The sequence below is a fragment of the Mauremys reevesii genome, linkage group 24, assembly GCF_016161935.1.
Source record: "Mauremys reevesii isolate NIE-2019 linkage group 24, ASM1616193v1, whole genome shotgun sequence".
Classification (NCBI taxonomy): domain Eukaryota; kingdom Metazoa; phylum Chordata; order Testudines; family Geoemydidae; genus Mauremys; species Mauremys reevesii.
In genome coordinates this window covers 10,420,830-10,442,474 of record NC_052646.1, presented here as the reverse complement: position 1 = coordinate 10,442,474, position 21,645 = coordinate 10,420,830, and the positions used below count along the sequence as shown (strand labels likewise).

The window sequence follows — 21,645 nt, the reverse complement described above, 5'->3', positions numbered from 1 at the left end:
TTTAGGTGTTTCCCCAACACCTTTTCATTGCCTTTTGTAAGTCTTTCTTCTGATCTGTTTTGGTTCAAGCAGAGGCTGGGGGTGGGGGATGGTCCTTCATGAGTCAGACTGGTTGGATACTGCGCCCTGGTTCCCCAGGAACACAGAGCTGATAGGTAATGCTTTCAGTGAGGCTTTTGCACAGCACACAGTGTGCATTCAGGAGTTTAAGGGATTTAACCAAAGGCTAAAATGTAGTTTGCAAGCAAGCCCTCGCCCCAGCAGGGGGCAGGAGTTAATCATGGTCTATCTGTCTCCTCCATCCTGCCTCCTTACCTGGAGCTGGAACATTTGCCATCCCCTGGGAAGGGAAGGGCTCCCTCTCTGGATACAGGCCCCCCCTCAGGTCAGACCACTGCAGCTCCTCCTGGATCCCTCTGTGATCCTCTGGCTATTGCCTGGAAAGATCCTTTTGTTGGGTCTCCCTAGGGCTTCACACTCATAAGCTATCCCTTTCCAGGACCTCTCCCCTCCAGGGGCAGTATTTGTGGGGAGCTTCCTGACGACCTCCCCTGAGACCAACCTCTGAGTTCTGGGCTTCTTGATGGAGTCCTCATAACCCTTTATTAGACTCAGGTGTTCCTCAGCTAATTAGCTGCTGCCCTTGGCAGTTAGCTACCCACAGGTGCATCTGGGTTGGCTTGTTCTCCTTAGCAGAGCCTGTCACCCTGTCTCATAGTACAAAACCAGGCAGGCAAGGTGTGTAAAGGCAATGCCCGCTGCTCCGGAGAAGAGCTGCAGAAGTTTGACCTTAGGCGGGGCCTGAGTCCAGGTGACAGGCAGAGATTGTACTTACTGTATGTTTGTACAGAACCCAGCACCAGTGGGCCCAGCCTGGTTGGCTTGTAGGTGTCATGGCAACATAGAGGTTAAATAATAGTAATAAGGAAGTACTTTTTAATACAAAGCACAATCAGCCTGTGAAACCCGCTGCCACTAGACACCATGGAGGCCAAGAGTTTAGTAGGATTCAAAAAATGCTTCGACATCTAAGTGGACGATGAGACTATCCACTGTGCTACCTGACAGGTCAGGGTTCGGGCCCCTTGGGTGCTACTGTAATACAAACAACCAGAAATCCACTCAAGAGAAATCCACCTCTCACTGGCTGGGGCTCCCCTGCCGGGCAGGCTATTCCATCGTGGGCCATTACAGAGTTTCCTGCTCCTTGCCATAGAGCAGCTGGCCCTGAGCACTGTGGGAGAGAGGAGAGCAAACAGCCCATTGATCTGATCTGGCAATTCCTAGAAATCCCACCAAAGCCTAGAGGCTGCAGGCCTCCTACCTAACCTAGAGCTCCGTGCCGCAGGGAACTCCCACCCCATTGAAATCCCCTGCATCTATGCAGATTCCCCTGCACTCCCATATCCCTGGTGCAGCTGCTGGCTCCATCCCCCCTGCTCTGCACTAGATAGCGTCTGTGCTGGTGCACCCCATGTGGCTCAGCCCAGCTGGGGACGAGGTTTTCTTTGTCAATCAAAACTGCACATCCCTCAGCCTGCAGAATTCTTCCATTTGCGCCCACACACAGGAGCAGCCACAGCTCAGTGCAGGGCAGACGGAGCCCCCCTGACTGCTGCAGAAACCCTCCTTTACAGGTGGTGCTCACGAGTCACCATCCACACAGGGGTATGGAAAAGGGACTCCATGAGCACTCCTTGCTCTTGTCCAGCACTCTCTCTCCCCCCCCTGCATTCAGCTGGCCTTATGCACACCCATCTCTCTCTCTACTAGCCATGTTGGGCTGGTTGTCCTGCCTTGTCTCATGCACTCAGTTTATTAGCAGCCTGCAGGGCTACTTGCAGAGCTAGGCAATACCAGTGGCTGCCCAGTGGGCCAAAAAACGGGGGCATCATTGGAATGAGAAGATGCTAACACATCTGCAGTGGCTTATTTTGGAGAGGCACCAAATGGAGCTTGGCCAGGAGGGTGGGCTGGGGGAGGCAGGCAGTTGGACTGCTGGCTCTGAAGATGTTGCCTGCTGCATGGCTTGAGTTTCACACTGAATTTAGGGGATTTAGTTGCAGAGACAGAAAGACCATGATTTGCACAAGTGGGAGCCCAGTGGTGGACTCCTGAGCCCATAGCCAGGCACAGCTGTGAGCAAGCAGCCGGAGGGTCTGAGCCAGGCACCCAAGAGCCTCCTGGAGAGATCAGCACCTTGGGAGATCAGGCAGAGCACTGGACCTGCTTAACATTACATGTATGAGTGTCTGCATTGAACTCAGTGGCATGGCTCCAGTGCTCCACATTCAGCCCATGCTTTGCTGGGACAGGGCCAAGCCTGGGGTCTAACCATGGACCGAGGTTTTCTTTTACCCTGGGCCCACTGACTATCAGTACTCAGCTAAGGGTGACCCACCCGGCTGTTCCTGCTGTGAGGAGCCAATTCCTCACAATGTCCTATGGCTGCTCCTGCAGACCCCAAATCCTGCAGCAGGGTGGTGCTGGCTGGCAGGCGCGGCACCCCCGCTCTTCACCACCCTGTTTCCGAATGGCTGGCAGACACGGGGGCTGCAGCTGCTGCTGAACTTGTGATGGCCTCAGCCTCTGACTCAGAGCCTGGTTCTGAGCCAGAGGATCCTATCCCCAGTGCAAGCCCTGTGCTGTCCCCGGGTGTGAGGAGCCATTGTTAGGGGACATGGGGGTGAGGATGGGACCTGGCTGAGCCTGAACTGGGCTAGGGGACAGTCACAAACCCAGCAATGGGCACGAGAAGCCAAGTGCTTGAGCCCAGTGCCCCAACAACTTCCCAGATCAGGCATGGGAGATTTCACCCCTTGATCTCATCTCCAGGCTGCCCAGCCAGTCTGTAGGGCAATCAGTGGCTGGCACAGCCTGGAGACAAGACAGACTGTCTTCTACCAGGTCCCAGCAGTTCTGGGAAGCACTGGAGGTAGGGTTACCAGAAGTGCTGGAGATAGGTTGCCAGGTGTCCAGTTTTCGACTGGAACACCCAGTCAAAAAGGGAGCCTGGCGGCTCCAGTCAGCACCGCTGATCAGGCAGTTAAAAGTAGGGTGACCAGATGTCCTGATTTTATAGGGACAGACCTGATTTTGGAGTCTTTTTCTTATATAGGCTCCTATTACCCCTCACCCCCGTCCCGAGTTTTCACACTTGCTGTCTGGTCATCCTAGTTAAAAGTCTGGTTGGTGGCAGAGTGGGGCTGACAGGCTCCCTGCCTGGCTCTGCTCAGCTCTCAGAAGCAGCAACATGTCCCTCCAGCTCCTGGGCGGAAGGGCAGCCACGAGGGCTCCACACGCTGCTCACGCTTTGTGCACCGGCTCTGCAGCTCCCATTGGCTGGGAGCATTGGCCACTTGTCTAAGCGGGCCATGCTCCCTGGCGAGTGTGAAGGGTAAAAATCCCAAGGGAGTGGGCCTAGCGCGCAGGCCTGGGGAGGGACTAGGTGCAGTGTTAGGGACCAGTAGAAGGCTCCAGGCTGGGAAACAGCCTCCCCAAGTTCCATCACTGCAGACATTTAATCCTGGCCTAACAAACCCACTTCCTGGCTCTTCTCCCTCTTTCACCTGGGGACTGGGGGGAACTTTCTGAAAACACCAGGAATGCCCCCCAGTTTCGCATTGTCAACAAAATGCTGCAGACAATCTGCCTTTGGCAGCAAATGCTTCGCAAATGCCAGCTCCAGAGCTTCCCCTCCATGGGCCACATGAACCAATGGGGAGGCACCGAGCCTCAGAACCATGGCAACAGCCCCTAGAGGACATGGCTGTCCTGGACCTCATCAGGCAGGGGGTCCTATCCAAGGCAGCTCCCGACAAACTGTGTCTGGGCTTCATCGTCAACACGCGTTGCAGTGACTCTGTGAAATCCATCAGCACCATTAGCCTCATTTTGCAGATGGGGAAACTGAGGCAAACACTAACCTACAGTCACTCGGGAAGTCTGTGTCACAGCTGAGAATAGAACCCAGAGTCCAGGCCCCCGGTGCTGTGCTCAGACCATGCCTGTCTAATACAGATCCATTTGTACTGGCTTCTCATACCCTCAGGTTTTGCCTCTTCTTCTCTCCTCTCCAGCCCTGTTCCCACCCGGAATGAACCGTCCCTCAGAGGGGCCTTTCTTCCCGGCTAAGGACAAGCGCTGACATGAGAAAGACCCAAAGCAGGGTCTCCCCGTGAGAGCCCCGTGTGTCTGTCTCCTCTGTGACCTGCTGCATCTGAACAGAACACAAAATGGCAGCTCTCCAGGCAGTGTAGCTGGGTGTCGGCACAGAAACCAGAGCCCACACTCCCATTGCTGTGCTGGCACCACACGCTCTGCCCTGACTGTGGCAGCTTGGCAGGCTCTGGTGCCTGTGAGTGGCATTACCACAGGTCTGCCCCTGCCAGCCAGAGCCCTGCCTGCGCTGAAGAGTGATTCCTGGCTGGGTGAAATGGGGCTTGGATGGGCCATTCTCACCTGCTGTGTCAGGGCCCTGCTGCATCCACAGAGCGCTGGGGGGCAGAGTGCCTAGCGGAGATTCCCCACACTGCCACTGCCCTGCTGTGGGACCTTGGCCAGGTCACCCCCCCTCTCTGGGCCTCAGTTTCCCCTCCCCTCTGTGGCTATCTGGACTGAGCTCTCTGGGGCAGGGACCACCTCTCAGGTGTGTTTGTATAGGGCCTAGCACAGTGGGGCCCTGAGCTGGGCTGGGGCTTCTCAGTGGCACTGGGATGTAAACAATGACAAAAAGGTTGGCTGCCAGGGAGTCTTCCTGGCAACATTTGTCTTCACTTGTCTTTGGTCCCTGCGGGGGCTGGTTGGGTTTGGGATTGGTGGATCCCATTCTAGTTACCACATCACCCCTGGTGTCAGACTGACACCCCATGTCAGCTCTCATGGCCAAAGCATCCCACCGCTTTCACCACATGCCTCACTCCAATCTCGGCTCCCACCCAGGATTTATAATGGGAATTGCAGCAGCAGCGCTTTGTCTCCCAGGCTCCTCCTCGGACTGAGCCAGGCACCTTCCAGCTCCCACCCCGCTGAGATATGAACCCAGCTACCCATCGTAACAAACTGCCCCGCCCCCCCCGGCCCAGGCTCCTGTCCCTCCTGCCCAGCTCCCTCACAGATGGGCGACTGCTGCGTCTGCCCAGGGCACCCCAACTCCAAAGCACTAAGGGCCACTCCAGGAGGCAATGGCTTGTTTCGCCACCTCCTCCCACCAGCACAACAGGTGCCAGCCTGGTGCCTTCACATGGGACGGTTGTCCCCCTGCACACAGCGAGCAGTGGGGTCTCTGTTTGGTGTGAGGGGGTCAGGGACCAGTTTCGGGGTGTGCAGCCCTGACCCCAGAGAGGATCAGGGCCATGCTGCTCAGCTAGAGGAGGTCTCCTTCAGCTCGGCCTCATGCAGGGAGCTGGCTGGCAGGGTCCCAGCCCCTGGCATGCTTGTGATTTAGGAGTCTGGGGTCTGCCCTGCCATGGGGATCCAGCAGGCACCTCCGGCCTGGCCTGAGGATGTGCTAGGCCAGGCCTCCTGCAGACGGTGATAGCAAGGTCCTTCCATGGGACTCGTCATGGAATCTTCACTCACGTTACAAGCCACATCCCAGTGGGGAGCCTCTTAGCACTAGCAGCCTACGGGATCTCCCAGGGCCGGAGGAAGGCAGAGCATGAACTTGGGCCAGTGCAACAAGGCCCCAGCTGGTGGCTCAGGGCTCATGCCCAGTGTAAAGGGCCTTCACCAGCTCAGGGAGGTCAGAGTGGCTGCTTGCTTGTCTTTTCAGCACTTTTCAGCCCACGAGAGGGAAGCCCCCTGGAGAGGCAGGGGGACTGTGTCCTGCCTGCCAGCCCTGCATATGGCACAGCAGCAATGAGGAGCGCAGGTGCTCAGGGTTGAAAATAGAGCTGGGCAGGTGATTTACGCCACGGCTCCTCGCTTTGCTCTTTGCCGCCGATGGATCCAGCTGTTTCAGGGACTGAGATCTGTCTGACAGCCAGTGTTTGCCATGCTCCTGCCCTCTGGCTCGCACTGCATTCCTCCTGGGGGCTGCAGTGGCCCCTACGCGGCCGCAGAGAATGCTGCCTGACAAAGGTGGCTGTGTGCCCGCAGTGTGTTTACCACTCGCTCACACATGCCAAACAAAATCCCCCTTTCAGTTTTGTTCCTCTCTCTCTCTCTCTCTCTTTCCCCCACCACACCAGATGCCAGGCTCCCATTGGCCCAGGCATTTTGCAGACCCTGCATCACCGAAGCCCTGTCTGTTTTTAAACCCAGGGGCCACTCTCCAGCCATCCTTCGGCGAGGAACTCTCGGCCCCACCGCTGGCTCGCCCATGCCTCTAGGAGTCATACAGTAACTGGAAGCCATGTGGTCCCAGGGCGCTTCGGGGAGTGGGAGCCTCGTGCTGGTCGCTGCCTTGTTCTCTGCACTGGGTAAGTGGCTTCTCCTGTGGGGTGGGGAGCTGTTCTCTCTTCCCAGAGAGACCAGCGGGCTGGCGAGGCACATGGTGGGAGTGGGCCCTGCCCTGCAAGGTGCATGTCTCGGCAGTAACCAGAAGCCACGTGGGGCTGGGAGAGGGAGGCAGAGGAAGAGAGGCTGTTGTGGAGCAGCAGTGCCAGGGGTTCTGTTGCTGGGGAGATGAGTTTTGTGACTGTTAGACTGGCAGTGGCTGCCCCTGGAAAACAGGCAGGCTGGGCTGTGCCTGCACCCTCTCCAGGAAGGTTCCTGCTGCTCCAGGAGCCACTTATACTGCCAGAGTTTCCCCTGCACTTTCCACCCAGAGGATCCCAAAGTTTTACCCAAGCCACAGAAACGGAGCCCAGCTGCATGAAGCTCTGGGCCTCTCCTCGGCGCTGCCAGGGACCCAGCTGCCCTGTAAGGAGGGGTGCATGCAAAGGAGCTGGTGACATTAGTGGGGAAGGTCTGGGTGGGCAGAGCATTTCATGGGGGGTCTCTGGAGTCACAGGAGCCAGAGGTGGGGCTGGAGCAGGATGGCTCCAGGGACTGTTTGAAGCATTACAAATGCATCTTTAGCCTTGAGCTGCCTCGTTGCTTTGAGTCAATGACCCCCTGGCACGTCTGGTTCCCTTCTGTCCAGAGAGCCCTGCAGTCCTTGGGCACAGAGAGGAGGGAAGAATCCTGCACCGGCCCTGGGAGATGCCTCCCCCATCCCCGGCTGCGGGCTGGGGCAAGAACCCAGCTCTGGCTAGGGTATTGGCATTCACTGGGCTGAATGGCGTGTTTCATTCCATGCATTCCCACGTGGGACGGTTCCTGGCTCTGTCACTGCATTGCCCACCAACCTCCTTCCCATCCTGTGGGGCAAAGACAGGATCCGGCTGCTCAGAGTGCTGGCTGTTGGGGGCGGCTGCAGGGGCGCTCCCCTCTCCCTCTCCTTGGGCCCCTGGGCTGGGCCTGGGGGGGCTGCTGTTGTCACATCAGCACACATTTCTGTTCATTGGACGCTGGTAACAGATCCCATGTCTGTCAGAGGAGGGTGTAACAGGCTGACACATCCTGGACTGTAGTAGTCTCTCAGGGCCAGACAGGTAAAGGTATTTAGGTGCCTAGTGGGCACTGAAGTGTTTTTAAAAATCCCACAAGGCTTCTAAATCCCTGTAACAATCTGGCCCTCCCTCCAGCAGTGACATGGCATGCGCAGCATCCCAAGGCTCTCATGGCACCTCTCCGGTAGCTATCAGAGCATAGGAGCTGCTGTGCCAGAATGGACAGTCAATCCATATAGTTTTGTATCCCTTCTCCTGCCATATGAAGTTAGATCACTGGTGTATCTAGCCCCATGTCCTGCAGCTCCTTGGTCTACGTTGTCTGATATTACAAATAATACATGAAGCTAGAACCAGTTCATCTGCTGGGAATCAATGAATCTATAAATGTTACTGGACTAAGCCAGGTTTCTATCTACTCCTGTCCTGCCTTCTGTGGGCCTTTGGGCAGGTTTGCACATGGTGATGGGAAAACCCCTTCCTGACCCCAGTGTGATCAGCTCACACCCTGGAGCATGAAGTTTCCTCTCTCTGATTAACCCAACGGCCCATGTTAGCCCTAGTCAGTGTAGAATCTGGCGGGGTTCTAGCTGCAGGGTGTGTCTTGCTAGCCAGCTCATGCAGCAGTGAGTTCCACTGGTCAATTTCTCCTATGATCCCATCTCCTTCATCAAGATTAGCTGTCCAGTTCCCATCTTCCTCCCCGCAGGGTGAAGGGAGGACAGGGAAGAGGCAGGCCCCTGACTCAGAGAATGCCCCAGAGGGTGGAGCCACAGTGCACTCCTGCCTACCATGTCCCTGGAGTGGCAACAGGCAGCTCCTTGGAACACACCCACTGCCAGCTCCTGCCTTTATCCCAGAGCAGGGTTTGCCTTTGGGATCTCTTTTCCTTGGGCCAGTCGGGGATGTTTGGCTCTGTGTCCCTCAAGGCGGCATCAGGCTGCCACCCAGTGGTCAGGGCCACAGCCCAGGCAGGACAGCATTGGCCCTCATTGGTTCCTTGCCCCTTAGTTCTTCCCCCAGCCCAGCTCCAGTGCCAGCTTCCTGGAGGCCCTTTAGCTCAGACTGCAGCCTGGCTACCATGTGAATGAACCTGTGCTCCTTGCTCTCCCAATGGAGCGGGGGTTGGGGAGACCCATGTGGGAAGATCCCCCTCCTCCCATCCCTTGCTTTCCTCCTGTCCTGGCAGCCTGAAGGCTCACGGACAGCAGGCACAGCCCTGTGTCCCGCCAGAGCAGTGCCTGCCTGGCGATGGCACCAGGAGCTCCCAGCCATTCAGCGCAGGCCGTGCAAAGCAGAAGAGAACTCGCCCATGTCTAGCTGAGCTTTGTCCCTGCCTGGGTTTGAGAATAACGGGCCAGATCCCCCACTGATGTGAGTCAGCCCCACTCCATCGGTTGCCATTGGCACAAAGCTAAGTTACACCTGCTGAGGGTCCCTGAGGGCTAATTCACCATCATCCTGCCCCTTGTGCTGCCGTTTACACCGGTGCACAGTGCCACTACGCTGGTGTGACAGCATTTACAGCCGCTGTGCACTGGTGAAAATGCCCACACAAGGAACAGGGTCTAGTGGTGAGAGGAGGTGAGAGGAGAGATGGACCTTTGGTCTGACCCGGTACGGCCATTCTTATGTTCTTATGAGGCAGCTGCCACCAGAACTCCTGGGTTCTATTCCTGGCTTTGCCACTGATTTACTGTAGACTTTGAAATGCACCCATCACAGCCTCCAGGCCCAGATGACAGTGTCCCTTGGAGCAGGAGAACAGTTCTGCCAAACTGACACTAAACTGGGAGGAATGGTAGATACGCTGGAGGGTAGGGATAGGATACAGAGAGATCTAGACAAATTAGAGGACTTGGCCAAAAGAAATCTGATGAGGTTCAACAAGGACAAGTGCACAGTCCTGCACTTAGGATGGAAGAATCCGTTCCACTGCTACAGACTAGGGACCGAAGGGCTGGGCAGCAGTTCTGCAGAAAAGGACCTAGGGGTTACAGTGGACGAGAAGCTGGATATGAGTCAACGGTGTGCCCTTGTTGCCAAGAAGGCTAATGGCATTTGGGGCTGTATAAGTAGGGGCATTTCCAGCAGATCGAGGGATGTGATCATTCCCCTCTATTCGACATTGGTGAGGCCTCATTTGGAGTACTGTGTCCAGTTTTGGGCCCCACACTACAAGAAGGATGTGGAAAATTGGAAAGAGTCCAGCAGAGGGCAACAAAAATGATTAGGGGGCTGGAGCACATGACTTATGAGGAGAGGCTGAAGGAACTGGGATTGTTTAGTCTGCAGAAGAGAAGAATGAGGGGGGATTTGATAGCAGCCTTCAACAACCTGAAAGGGGGTTCCCAAAGAGGATGAGTCTAGACTGTTCTCAGTGGTAGCAGATGAGAGAACAAGGAGTAATGGTCTCAAGTTGCAGTGCGGGAGGTTTAGGTTGGATATTAGGAAACACTATTTCACTAGGAGGGTGGTGAAGCACTGGAATGGGTTACCTAGGGAGGTGGTTGAATCTCCTTCCTTAGAGGTTTTTAAGGTCAGGCTTGACAAAGCCCTGACTGGGATGATTTAGTTGGGTATTGGTCCTCCTTTGAGCAGGGGGTTGGACTAGATGACCTCCTGAGGTCCCTTCTAACCAGGGGCGGCTCTAGGCACCAGCAAACCAAGCTGTTGCCTAGCGCAAAATCTAGGGCGCGGCGGCTGGCTGGGCCGCAGTCATGCTCGCGCGAGGTCGCGCGAGGTCCACGCCGACGGACGACACGGACCAGGCAGGCAGGGGAGGGGAGGGCCCTGCGTCCGGCCGCTCTCTCGGCCTCGCGCGCACGGCAGCCGCGGCGCCCGCGGCGCCGCCGCCGCCGCGCCCGCCGCGCCGCGCGTGCGTTTGCGGGGTCGAGGCCCTCTGGCTCCGCTGGAGCTCTGCGCCATGCCTGCCGCGGTCCGCTGTCTCGTGGACCTCCGGACCGCTGAGGCGGAGCGGAGCGGAAGGGGAGAAGGGACGGGGGACCGGAGGGGAGGCGCAGGCGCAGCACGCACACTGGGGCAGCCTAATTTCCTTCTAACCCTAACATTCTCTGATTCTATGAAACCCCCACCCACTGAAAACCATGGTCCTGGAATGGCAAAGGTCAGGAAGACCACCAGCCCTGGCCTCCAGGGTTCAACTACCCCAGGGTTTAGCTGCACATAAACTCTGCAATCCAACCCTGCAGGTGACTCGCACCATAGTGGGGTCAGGAGAGCCAGCAGAGCCAGATTCTTCAGCATCTCAGGGGCCGGGCCTCACCTCTTCAGAAGATCATCATCCCAGCCGGTCTGAGCTGCCTCCATGGCACAGGGCTGGGAAGGGGCTCACTTTGGGCTTTGCAGAGCTTCCATCCTGAAAACTGGAAGCAGCCAAGAAGTCAGTGTAGTCTGGGCAGCCCGTGTGATCCACTCTCTGCCTAATGCAGTACCTGCAGCATCACAGAGGGAGCTGGGTGACCAACCTGCTCTGTAGCCTTGGGAGCAAGTCACACACACACACATCCCCGCCCCCCCCCACACACACACAAACTGAGTCCCATGACTCAGTTTCCCCATCTGTGCAGTGATGATCCTGACCACCTCCCAGGAGGATGCAAGGGTTTGGTCCCTAACCTGTGCAGTGTTGGAGGTTCTCAGTGGGCAGGGTCTGGGGAGCAGAACGGGCATGTTCTCTCCTGCTGGGCAGCCTGGACCCTGCACTCTGGGTTCAAGCACCTCATCCCTTGGCTCTTCCTTCTCCTCTCCCCCTGCCCTCCCGGGGGCCCAGCTGCACAGACACTAGCACATGTTGAGCAACTCTGATGGCACCTTTCTCCGCTCACATCCATGGCTGGTGAGCACGAGTGGAAGGGGGATTTAAATCCGCAGCTTCCATTTCTCTGAGCGCACAAAGGCCTGACTACCTGGTTGGTACCCCCCACATTTTGCTAAAACACTACAGTGTGCTGGCACTTCCCATAACCACTCTGCTGCTGCTGAACTGCCAGGGAGCCCACTTAGCACTGCTGCTCTGCCACAGAGGGCTCCAGGTACGCCTGGGAGAAACACACCTGCCGAGCTGCATGGGGCACTAGTGCACCCAGGGAGAGCACACCTGCAGTGCTGAATAGGGCACTAGTGCACCCAGGGAGAGCACACCTGCAGTGCTGCACTGGGCACTAGTGCACCCAGGGAGAGCACACCTGCCATGCTGCAAAGTTTGCATCCCCTCCCCTCCTCAGACCCAAAATGGCCCTTCTGTGGCACTGTCTGGGGAAGGAGTTCGCAGCCAGCCCCATGTGTCTGCCTCTGGCTTTGCGTCCCCTTAGTTCACAGGGGAATGTCATTAGCTGCCCCCCCTTGCCAGCTGGGAGGACCCAGTGATCTTCAGGGAAAGGACATTTTACTGCAGAAAGCTCCTAAAGCACAAGCTCAAGGAGAGCTGGGCTGGGTGGTACAGACAGCAGCACGAGGCTGGCACTGCCCACCTGGCAGACATGCCCCTGCTCCTCTTACCACCTGGAGCTGCCTCTACCTGTCAGATGTGGTGATTCCCTGCCCTTCCCCCGGACCTATGGCCCAATGGCTCAGATTGTATTTGGTAGAATGCCACAACCCACCCTTGGAGAGGCGTCAGATAAGACGCTTTCCTGAATGCCAGCCTGAGCCAGCCCTGCTCCTAGCTGCGCTGGGTGCTTCTCAAGGCCCTTTCACATCCCAGACATTAGTGTATTAGGGCAGGAGAGGAAGTAAAACCCCGTGAGCTCAGTGACTGGCCCAAGGTTATGCAGGGAGCCTGCAGCAGGGAAGGGAATCGAAGGCAGGTCTCCTATGTTAGTGCCCTGCCCACGGGGCCATCCTTCCGCTCCAGCCAGTCCGGGAGGGAAGGGAGACACAGGCCTGGTGCGCCTCTCTGCACAGTGGCATTTCCCCACAGTGCTGGCCTGCCTGATCAGTGTAAGTGGGGCTGGGGGGTGCAGGGTCTGACCCCCTTAGTCAGGGTGGGACAGGGGCACGCCCCTTTTAGCTGTGGTGACGTGAGGTGAGGCCAGTGGCTGACTGCAATGTCTGCATTACTGGAGCACAGCACAGCCTTCCAGCTCAGACATCTGGAGCTACAGCAGCACCACTCTCCCCACAATCAGCCCCAGGGGCCCGGCCTGGCTCCTGGGCCCAGCTGCCCATGGCAGTGGCCTGGGAGCAATTGAGGGCCCTTTGGTTTCACTGACTCTTTCTGCCCCATCCTTGGTGTGTTGAGTGCCACGGCTCCTGCCTGGCTGTGGCCAGCTGCCAGCTCCCACCAGCTCCATTGGGCAGGATCTGTTGCCCACAGCGGGGAGAGAGGAGCAAAGCTGAGCACTGGCTGGGCCCAGCTCATGCAGAGGCACCGAATGGGGCCCAGCAGCTCTAAACCACCCCACTAGGGTGTGTCTCACTAAGGGGCGGTGGTTGAGTCAGGTCCTAGGAGGAGCCATGGCTAAAACCAGCGACAAGGGGCACCCGGCACCTGCAGTAGGGAAGAAGTGGAGTTTAGCTAGCACTCATCAGCTAACCTCAGCTCCTCCCCTAGCCAGGATGAGCCCCAGCCCAGGCCACGGCAGGGCCTGGGCCTCCAGCCAGCGCCTCTGACAATCCCTGCCCCACCCTCAGTGTTGACGTGGGGGCAGGAGGCTCCGTTCCTCACAGGGCTGCACTAGGGAGCGGGAAGAGACATGGGGCACAGAGGGCAGTGGCCCCGTAGGTGTCAGCCAGGGCATCCACCGGCCTGGATGCAGCTGTGAATGGCCATCGAACCAGGGGCGCTGGTGCAGGCTGGACAGACATTCCTGAGGGGTGTCTGGCCCCGCTGCTCTGTCTGGCCCAGGACTTGCCCCTCAAGCCAGCAAGAGGGTGGAACAGCAGGGAAATCTCCCTCCACTGTCAGGAATGTCAGCTCGGGGGTGGACAAAGGCCTGGGCGAGCGCTTGTCTGGAGCACAATTCCCGCTTTGAGCTGCCAGCTCAGCGTCACCCGAGTGGCTCCAGCACACCCAGCAATGTTCTGGCCCCCGACCCAGAGCCCAGTGAGCCCGCCAAAGCCTCCTCCAGCAGAGCTGGGCCGGGCGGAGGGGAGGGGACCCGAACAAAGCCATACACAGCGGGGACAATGGGCCAGTGTCAGGGCCCAGCCCTTGTGTATTCTCCGAAATGGAACAAAGGGGCCTTTGCCCCCCAGCCGGCATGTTTCCAACGAGCGCTGTGCCAAGGTGAGCACGCGGCCTCCTGAGGGAGCAATGCGCCTGCTGGCCTGAGAGTCAGGGCTGGCTGAGCCCATCTAGAGAATTCAAAGTGACCGCATTGCCTAGGGGCTTCTGCTAACACCCCCACCTGGCACCGAGGATGGACACCCCTCTAGACTCTCCATGCCCAGCATAGCACCGGCCATGCCACTGGTGACAGAGATGGTGCCCTCATGTGGCATAGCCCTACACCACTGCACAGGCTATCGTAAGAGGGAGTCCCATAGGCGCTGCTAACATCTCCTTCCAGTGCACAGCCTGGCCAGCCTCTGCCTGGCAGGACAGGAGCTGTGTGACACCCCGTGCCAAGCTTTGGCTCCACGTACAGGGGGAAGGATCCCATTGTGGGTAAAGCACCAGCCTGGCATCCAAGCTGTCTATGCTACAGTCGTGGCTCTGCTACTACCTGGCTACATGACCTCGGGCAAGTCACTGTGCTCCACGTGTGACACAGAGACACCAAAGCCCCGGGCTGTGGCAGGGCTTCCCTGGGCTGGGAGGGGGAGAGAATCGTCCTTTACTAGCTGGGACTCTCCACTGCTGGGTATTTTGCCCCTTCCCCCCCCACGCATGCAGATGTGGGCAGGGTGCCTAGGGGCCTAGCATACTGCTCAGCAGTGGGCAGGAGCTGGCTTGGATCTGCTCCTGGGCAGCGGGGCTGGAATGACTCTCGGGCTTCGTCTCCCTGCAGTGCTGGCTCCGACCCTCGCCATCCACGTTTACACACACCGGGAGGTCCATGGCACGGTGGGATCACAGGTCACCCTCGCCTGCAGCTTCTGGTCCAGCGAGTGGATCTCTGAAGATGTCTCCATCACCTGGTTGTTCCAGCCAGAGAGTGGCAAGGACACCATCTCAGTAAGAGGCTGGTGGCCCAGGCCGGGCCCCTGCGTCCATCCATCCCATCCCCTAGGCTCTGCCCCAGCTTAGCTCGCATCCTCATCCCTCTCTTGTGTCTCCCCCCAGATATTCCACTTCGTGAAGGGGCAGCCCTACGTCGATGAAGTGGGCGCCTTCAAGAATCGCATGGAGTGGGTGGGGGACCCACACCGCAAGGACGGCTCCATCATCATCCGCAACCTGGACTACACCGACAACGGCACCTTCACCTGCGACGTCAAGAACCCGCCCGACATTGGTGGCAAGTCGTCTCAGGTCACCCTCTATGTCTTCGAGAAAGGTACGGCGGGAAGGCGCTCGGCTCATGGCTCTGCCCCACTGAGATGTGGGAGCCTGCTAACTTCCCGTCACACCAACACCCTCCTCGCCTGCCCCTCGTTATCTGGGGTGCCCCACACCTGTTCCCACCCCTCAGACTCTCATGTGGCCCCACCCTGCCCCTCAACTCAAACGTGGTCCTGTCCTGCCCCTTCGACCCACACATGACCCCACCCTGCCCCTGAGACCCATGTGGCCCTATCCCGCCCCCAAGACTCACACATGACCCCATCTCACCCCTCAGACCCCACGTGACTCTAGACTGCCTCAGCCTGGGGTCTGGATGAGGAAACCCAGCTTATGGGGAGCTTCGCTGCTCATGCCGGGTTCAAGCTGGCAGTTACTGGTCCGATCCTGCACGAAGCCGCACTCCCTCAGCACCTGCTGGAATCAGGGGCTGAGAAATCTCAGCACCACGTAGGCACCACACCCAAGTCGGGGATTCCCAGGAAAGGGACCTGGGGCTATCCTAACTCTGCCCCCACCACCCTGGCATGGTCCAGAGCCACCCCCGCCCCTTTGAGCCCCTCAATAAGCCAGCCAGGAAGCCCACCCTCCTGCCGCCTCCCCTTAACTCCACCCTCTGCACCCCCGTCCTCTCTCCCCTCATGCCCCCTCTGGATTTAGCACACAGATCCCTTCCATGGCCCTTTCCATCCTTAACTCTGCCCTGGAGCAGATAACGTCCAGCGCAGGGCTGACAGTGTTTCCCGTGATCATTGTTGATGTTCCAGCAGCACCTGAGGGTCCCAGCCAGGAGTGTAGGCCCTTTGTGCTAGGTGCTGCCCACAACACTGGACAAGGCCTTGGGGAGTAGCCCATAGGGAATAATCCTCCCTGACACCCAGCTGAGGGACTGTAGAGACCTAACAGGACTTTTGCCACTCTAACTCCTGGAGTCTTGGGGGCAGATCCCAAGGCCCCTACCAATGTGGGGAGATGGGAATGGTGGGCTGTGGTTGGAGAATGGAACTTCTGAAGAGCGAAGCCTCTTGTTAAGCCAATGGCAAGACTGGCAGCACCCCCCAGCCCCGTTCCCCGCCCCACCACAGGCCCCACTGCCTCAATACACCTTGGCAAGGACCTGCAGTCACTGGATGATGCCGCTACATGCTAGTCTGCTTCCAGCCAATAGGGGCAGCACTGAGACCCCAAATAACTCATCTGACACAGCCATGACACGGGACCCACCCCCAGGCAGTACCATGGGGGGGGGGGGCTGAACTGGAGCCATGTATCTCAGGCTGTCCCACCTCCCCAGCTCTGAGCATGAGCAGCGTTCCAGGTGTGCCTGTGTGTGTACTAATCCCAGCTGTGCCACCGACCTTGGGCAAGCCCCATCCCCTTGCTATGCCTCAGTTTCCCCTCCCACCCATTGTATATTCAGACTGTGAGCACCCTGGCGACACTGTGTATCTGTTCAGCACCTGGCACAATGAAGGTCTGTTCTCAGTTGGGTCATTCAGTGCGATAGTACTATAGGTAATAAACACTCCTAAGGAACCATGTTCAGAGCCCTGCCAAATCCCCATGGATTTCACAGATTTTAAGGCCAGAGGGCCCACCCTAGTCAGAGCTGCTGCAGAACCCAGGCCGGAGACCCTCCCGCAGGGCTTCCGGCCTCCAGCCTCTATCTGGCGGTTGAGCCAAAGTGGGGCTTGGGGCAGAGTCCTAGGGTAACAGGTCCCTCTCCTCCTCAGTACCCATCAGGTACGGTGTGGTCTTGGGGGCCGTCATCGGAGGAGTGCTGGGGTTGGTCATCCTCGTGGTGGTGATAGGCTATCTCATCAGGTATTGCTGGCTAAGGAGGCAGGCGACGCTGCAGAGGCAACTCAGGTAGGGATGTGCTGGCGGGGCACGGCGTGGGTTGGGCTGTGGTGCTGGGAGATGGAGCATGGGGTGAAGCACTGTGCAGGGGGTGGGGTGGGGAGATCACTGTGCTGGGAGGGGGGGTTGGGGCTGGGGTGGGAGAGGTGCTGTGCTGGGGGCTGCCTGTTGGGCTGGCGTCCCCTAGGGGGTATCTGCAGGGGGAAGGCTCAGGTGACTAATTCACTCAGGGGATGGGTAATGGCAGGGCAGGGACAGGGTACACGTCAGGACCATGATCTTCCTGCCTCCTGCACTGGCTCCTGCTGCGATCTGCGGGGAAGCTACAGTGAGGCTGGTGTGAAGCCAGTGGCTCCTTTCAGAAGCCCCTGGTCAGTTCGAGTCCAGTTCCCCTGCTCTGCTCTGCATCGCTTGGCAGGCTGGACACAGCAAACAATCTGCATTTGAGTATGGCCAAATGTCAGTGTCTACGCGTAGGAGCAAGAAATGCAGGCCATGCTTACAGGATAGGAGACTCTGCAAAAGATTTGGGGGTTGGGGCTCCCAGTGTGATGCTGTGGCCAAAAGGGCCACTGCAAGCCTTGGATACATCAACAGGGGAATATCAAGTTGGAGTAGGGAGGTTATTTTACCTCTGCATCTGGCACTGGTGTGACCGCTGCTGGAGTCCTGCATCCAGTCAGGTGTCCACAATTCCAGAAAGATGTTGACAAACTGGAGAGGGGTCAGAAGAGAAGAGCCATGAGAACAATGAACGGTTTAGAAAACCTGCCTCCTAATGATAGATTCAAGGAGCTCAACCTATTTAGCTTAAAAAAGAGAAAGTTCAGAGGTGACTTGATCACAGGCACCTGGCATTGGCCATTTTCAGAAGACAGGATATTGGGCTAGATGGACCTTTGGTCTGACCCAGTACGGCCTTTCTTATGTTCTTATGGACCTACATGGGGAACAAATATTTAAGAACTGGCTGTTCAGTCTAGCAGAGGCCTAACACGATCCAATGGCTGGAAGTTGAAGCTAGACAAATTCAGACTAGAAACAACGTGCAATTTTTTAACAGTGAGGGTAATTAACCATTGGAAGAACTTACCAAAGGTCATGAGGGATTCTCCATCACTGGCCATTTTTAAGTTGAGATGGGATGTTTTCCTGGAAGCTCTGCTCTACTTCAAACAGGAATTAATTCAGGGAAGTCCTGTGATCTGTGTTATCCAGGAGGTCAGTTTAGATGGTCACAATGGACCGTGGAATCTATGAATCAGGCGTCTTACAGGCAGTGATGACCAATTTCTGTTCTTATTTAGTGCTATGGAGAAAGGCAAACTGCATCGGTCAGCCAAGGATTCATCAAAACGAGGCCGCCAGGTGAGCGGGAGAGAACATGACGGGGGGGAGGTGGGGCTCTCATAGGACAGCACTAACAGAGCTACTGCCAGCCCCAGATCTCAAAGGGGGTAAAGCACCCGGGTCCCCCTTTGCAGACAGGGAAACACAGGCCCAGGGAGGAGCAGTGAGGCAGCAGGAGGCGGGTAGAACCCACCTATCTCAGCTCCCAGCATCACACTCCAGCCTCACAAGGAAAACAACTGAGCCCTTGGCTGCCAGTGGGAGCATGCCCCGGGAAGGAGAGAGGGAAATAACCTGCTCTCCCTCAAGTCACTGGTAAATCTCCCGCTGCCTCCAATGGGACCCACAGAAAGGTCCCAAGTTAGGGCCTGATCCTGTGGGTTGCCCTTAGGTCCCCTGAATCCAGCAGCAGTCGAGATCTCACAGCACCCCACGGGCTCATGGCCCGAGTGCTGGCGGGGCCGGAAGGAGGGTTACAGACCTGGGAAACGGCCCAGCACACTAAGGCCTCCCTGCTGCCCCAAGCCAGCCCTGACAGTGTTTGCCGCTGGTGTCTCCCCACACACTTGGGGGTGGAGTTTACCCATCAGCCACAGCCTTCCTGCCCCACTGCAGCTGCCAGCCTCACCGCTCTCCTTCCCCCCACAGCCCCCTGTCCTGTACGCCATGCTGGACCATAGCCGGAGCACCAAGTCGGCCAGCGAGAAGAAATCCAAGGGCGGCCTGGGCGATTCCCGCAAGGACAAGAAATAGCGGTTAGCAGGCAGGGAAGGTACCCCCCAGGCGGGCGCCGAGTCCCCCCGCAGTTCAAAGGTCGTCATGACCATCGAGATGGAACTGAGGGGGGATGAGGCTGAGGCCACCGGCCTCAAACCCGTCAAGTCCCCCAGCAAGAACAGTCTCAAAAACGCCCTGATGAACATCATCAAGATGGACTCGGAAAAATGATGAACGCCCCCAAACCGAGGAAAGGGGTGTCCTGCCCCTCCCCCTCGGCTTCCTGAGGGAGGGGGCCAGGAAGCCTGCCCCACCGTCCCCTCCTCCTGGCTTCACCTCTCGGCATTACTCCGCGGAGAGCCTGCTCTCTGGTCCATCGGGCTGAGGGACAGGGCTAGGCCATGGCACACCAGCGCGGGCTCCCTCTCTCTAGGCTCAGCTGCAGAGGTTCCAGGAACCCCAGTGCAGAGCAGCCACATGTAGGAGCTTTGGGGAGACCAGAGGAAAGTTGGGATGGGGGCATTAGCCCCTCCTGGCACTGCAGGCGAGACACTGCCAGGCAGAATCACGCGTCCCTTCTAAGATAGCTGGTGTGAGGGCAGTGCCAGCCCCACCAGCAGGTGCCTGCTTGGCGAGAGGTGCCAGGTTGCACCTGCCCTGGGACTGTGTATGGATGAGGGAGGGAGCTGCCCTGGTGGGTCTGCGTGCACCACATATGGCCCCAAGCCAGCCAGGTGACACAAAGGCCTGGGACAGAGCAGAGGAGATGGCCCCAGGCAAGAAGGGTGCTGCCAGTGAGGCATCTCTCATCCTGGCCCCAACTCCTCCGGGGCCTGCCCCTGCCCTCAGGCTGGGGGATCCTACAAGGATTTGGGTGTGGTCCTTGGACAGGGTCCTCACAGAAATGGCCGCCCAATGCCCTGGCCTGAGAGACCGGACTCCCAGCAGCCGCTGAGCCTGACGAGACATGGAAGCCACGAGGATGGGATGGCCAGGGCCCCTCGTCCCTGACATGAAGCCCCTACGTATGGTACCTTCCACTGCGTGAACGTCTGTAAACAAAAAACCTCCCCCGCCCGGCGCCCCGGGCACAGGTGTAATTTTTTATTTGAAGACACAATCAGTGATTCTGGGATTCAGCAGGATGGTTTAACCCCCGACTCCCCAGGGGCTTCCCTCGAGCAGGGGCAGCTAGGGGCACCATCTAGTCCCATCCTGGTGCCTGCCAGCATCTGCCCTCCCATCCCCCAGCACTGTGATGTCTGCCCCATGGCCCCTGCTCCCTGCCCCACAGACCATGTGGGAGTTACACCATCCTGGGACACCCCCAGCCCCCCGGCTCCAAACCCTTTGGTGATGGAGGGGTTTTCATCCTCCGGGAGGGTTTTTACCTTGGATTCATCCCTTTTGCTCTTTCGTCCCTTCTTGCCATTTTCTCGTCTCTTCCCGTGACTGAGCACAAATGATGTCACACGGTGCCCCCCGCCACCTTCGCTCCCTCCAGGTCTCTCTGCTCCTGCCCTGCCCATTTTCAGATTAACCCTGTCATGATGACGCACTCGGTAACCCCCCTGTGCCCCTGGGGCCCCTTGCCAGCAGCCAAAGGCTCCTGGAGGAGGGGAGACTGCCTCAAGGCCAGGAGGTGCCACATTGAGGACCCCCTGCCCAGGCTGCTGCTGGGACCCCCCATCTCCCACGGCCTCCTCTCTGCCCCACAACTGGGCTGCCCTTCCCCTAAGGACGAGCCAGGGCTGGCTGTGCCCTAGGGACCAGGCCAGCGGGTCACTCTGTGTGTATGTGGATACCGCAGTATCTATGGCAGGCTCTGGGCACGCGCTGTGCAGATAACGTCCGTCCATGAGGAGCTGTTCTAAACCACTAAACTGCAGCTGTGTGTGTCCACTGACGCGTGGTGTATTTTCTACGTTCTGTACATTCCCCTGAGCAACAAAGACACCATTAAACCCTTAATAAAAACTGACATTTCTAGGAACAGACAGACAAACAAACAGGCTGGGCTTGTTATCCTGCATCCCCCGCCGTGGGCTGAGTGGCCTTTGCCACAGATCAGCCATGGGCAAGAGGAGCCCGGCTGGCTTAGCCACACAGTCTCAGCCCTGCCCAAGTGAGACCCCATGGAGGGGCAAGTAGGGAATTCAGCCCTTGGCCTCTCTGCTCTGGAAGGAGCCCTTCGGGGCCTGACACCATGCTGGGAATTTTGTCTTTGACTCACGTGGGTCCTGGAGCCGGCCATTAGCACCACTGGAGTTTTGTGACATGGACAATTGTTCCCTAGGAATCCAGCGAACACCTCAGCTCATGCTGCCACTCAAATGAGCCACAAATGTGGGTTGCTACCAGCTTGGGCTGGACTTGGACCCAGTGAGGCAAGGACTGTGCCCTCTGAGTCCTCCCCCACTCAGGGACTGGACAGATGTGACATGGCTTTCCTGTGCAGTGTCCAACCTGTGTGCACCTCTAGATATGTCACCATGTGCCACTGGGACTCTGCCTCCTTCCCTGGCCGGCTCACTGACCCTGTGCCCTGTGTGTCATGCTGAGAATTGTTCACCCACCCTGAGAGTGCAGCCCTGTCTGGATAACACCCGCATAACACCATTGAGTTATGTCCTTACCACAGCATTTGTCACAACACGATGGCACCTATATGGAGATATACCTATCTCATAGAACCGGAAGGGCTCCCGAAAGGTCATTGAGTCCAGCCCCCTGCCTTCACGAGCAGGACCAAGT

The 21,645-nt window shown here is 57.9% G+C and overlaps 1 protein-coding gene across 1 annotated transcript; it reads left to right on the top strand.

The window, feature by feature from the left end:
• The first annotated feature begins 6,231 nt into the window (after positions 1 to 6,231).
• On the top strand, positions 6,232 to 20,888 carry MPZ (myelin protein zero). The gene is given in 6 exon segments (XM_039512164.1): positions 6,232 to 6,422; positions 14,471 to 14,637; positions 14,746 to 14,959; positions 16,698 to 16,833; positions 18,132 to 18,192; positions 18,823 to 20,888. Coding segments are annotated over 6 exon segments (945 nt in total). The 5' UTR covers positions 6,232 to 6,355; the 3' UTR covers positions 19,123 to 20,888.
• Positions 20,889 to 21,645: the final 757 nt, after the last annotated feature.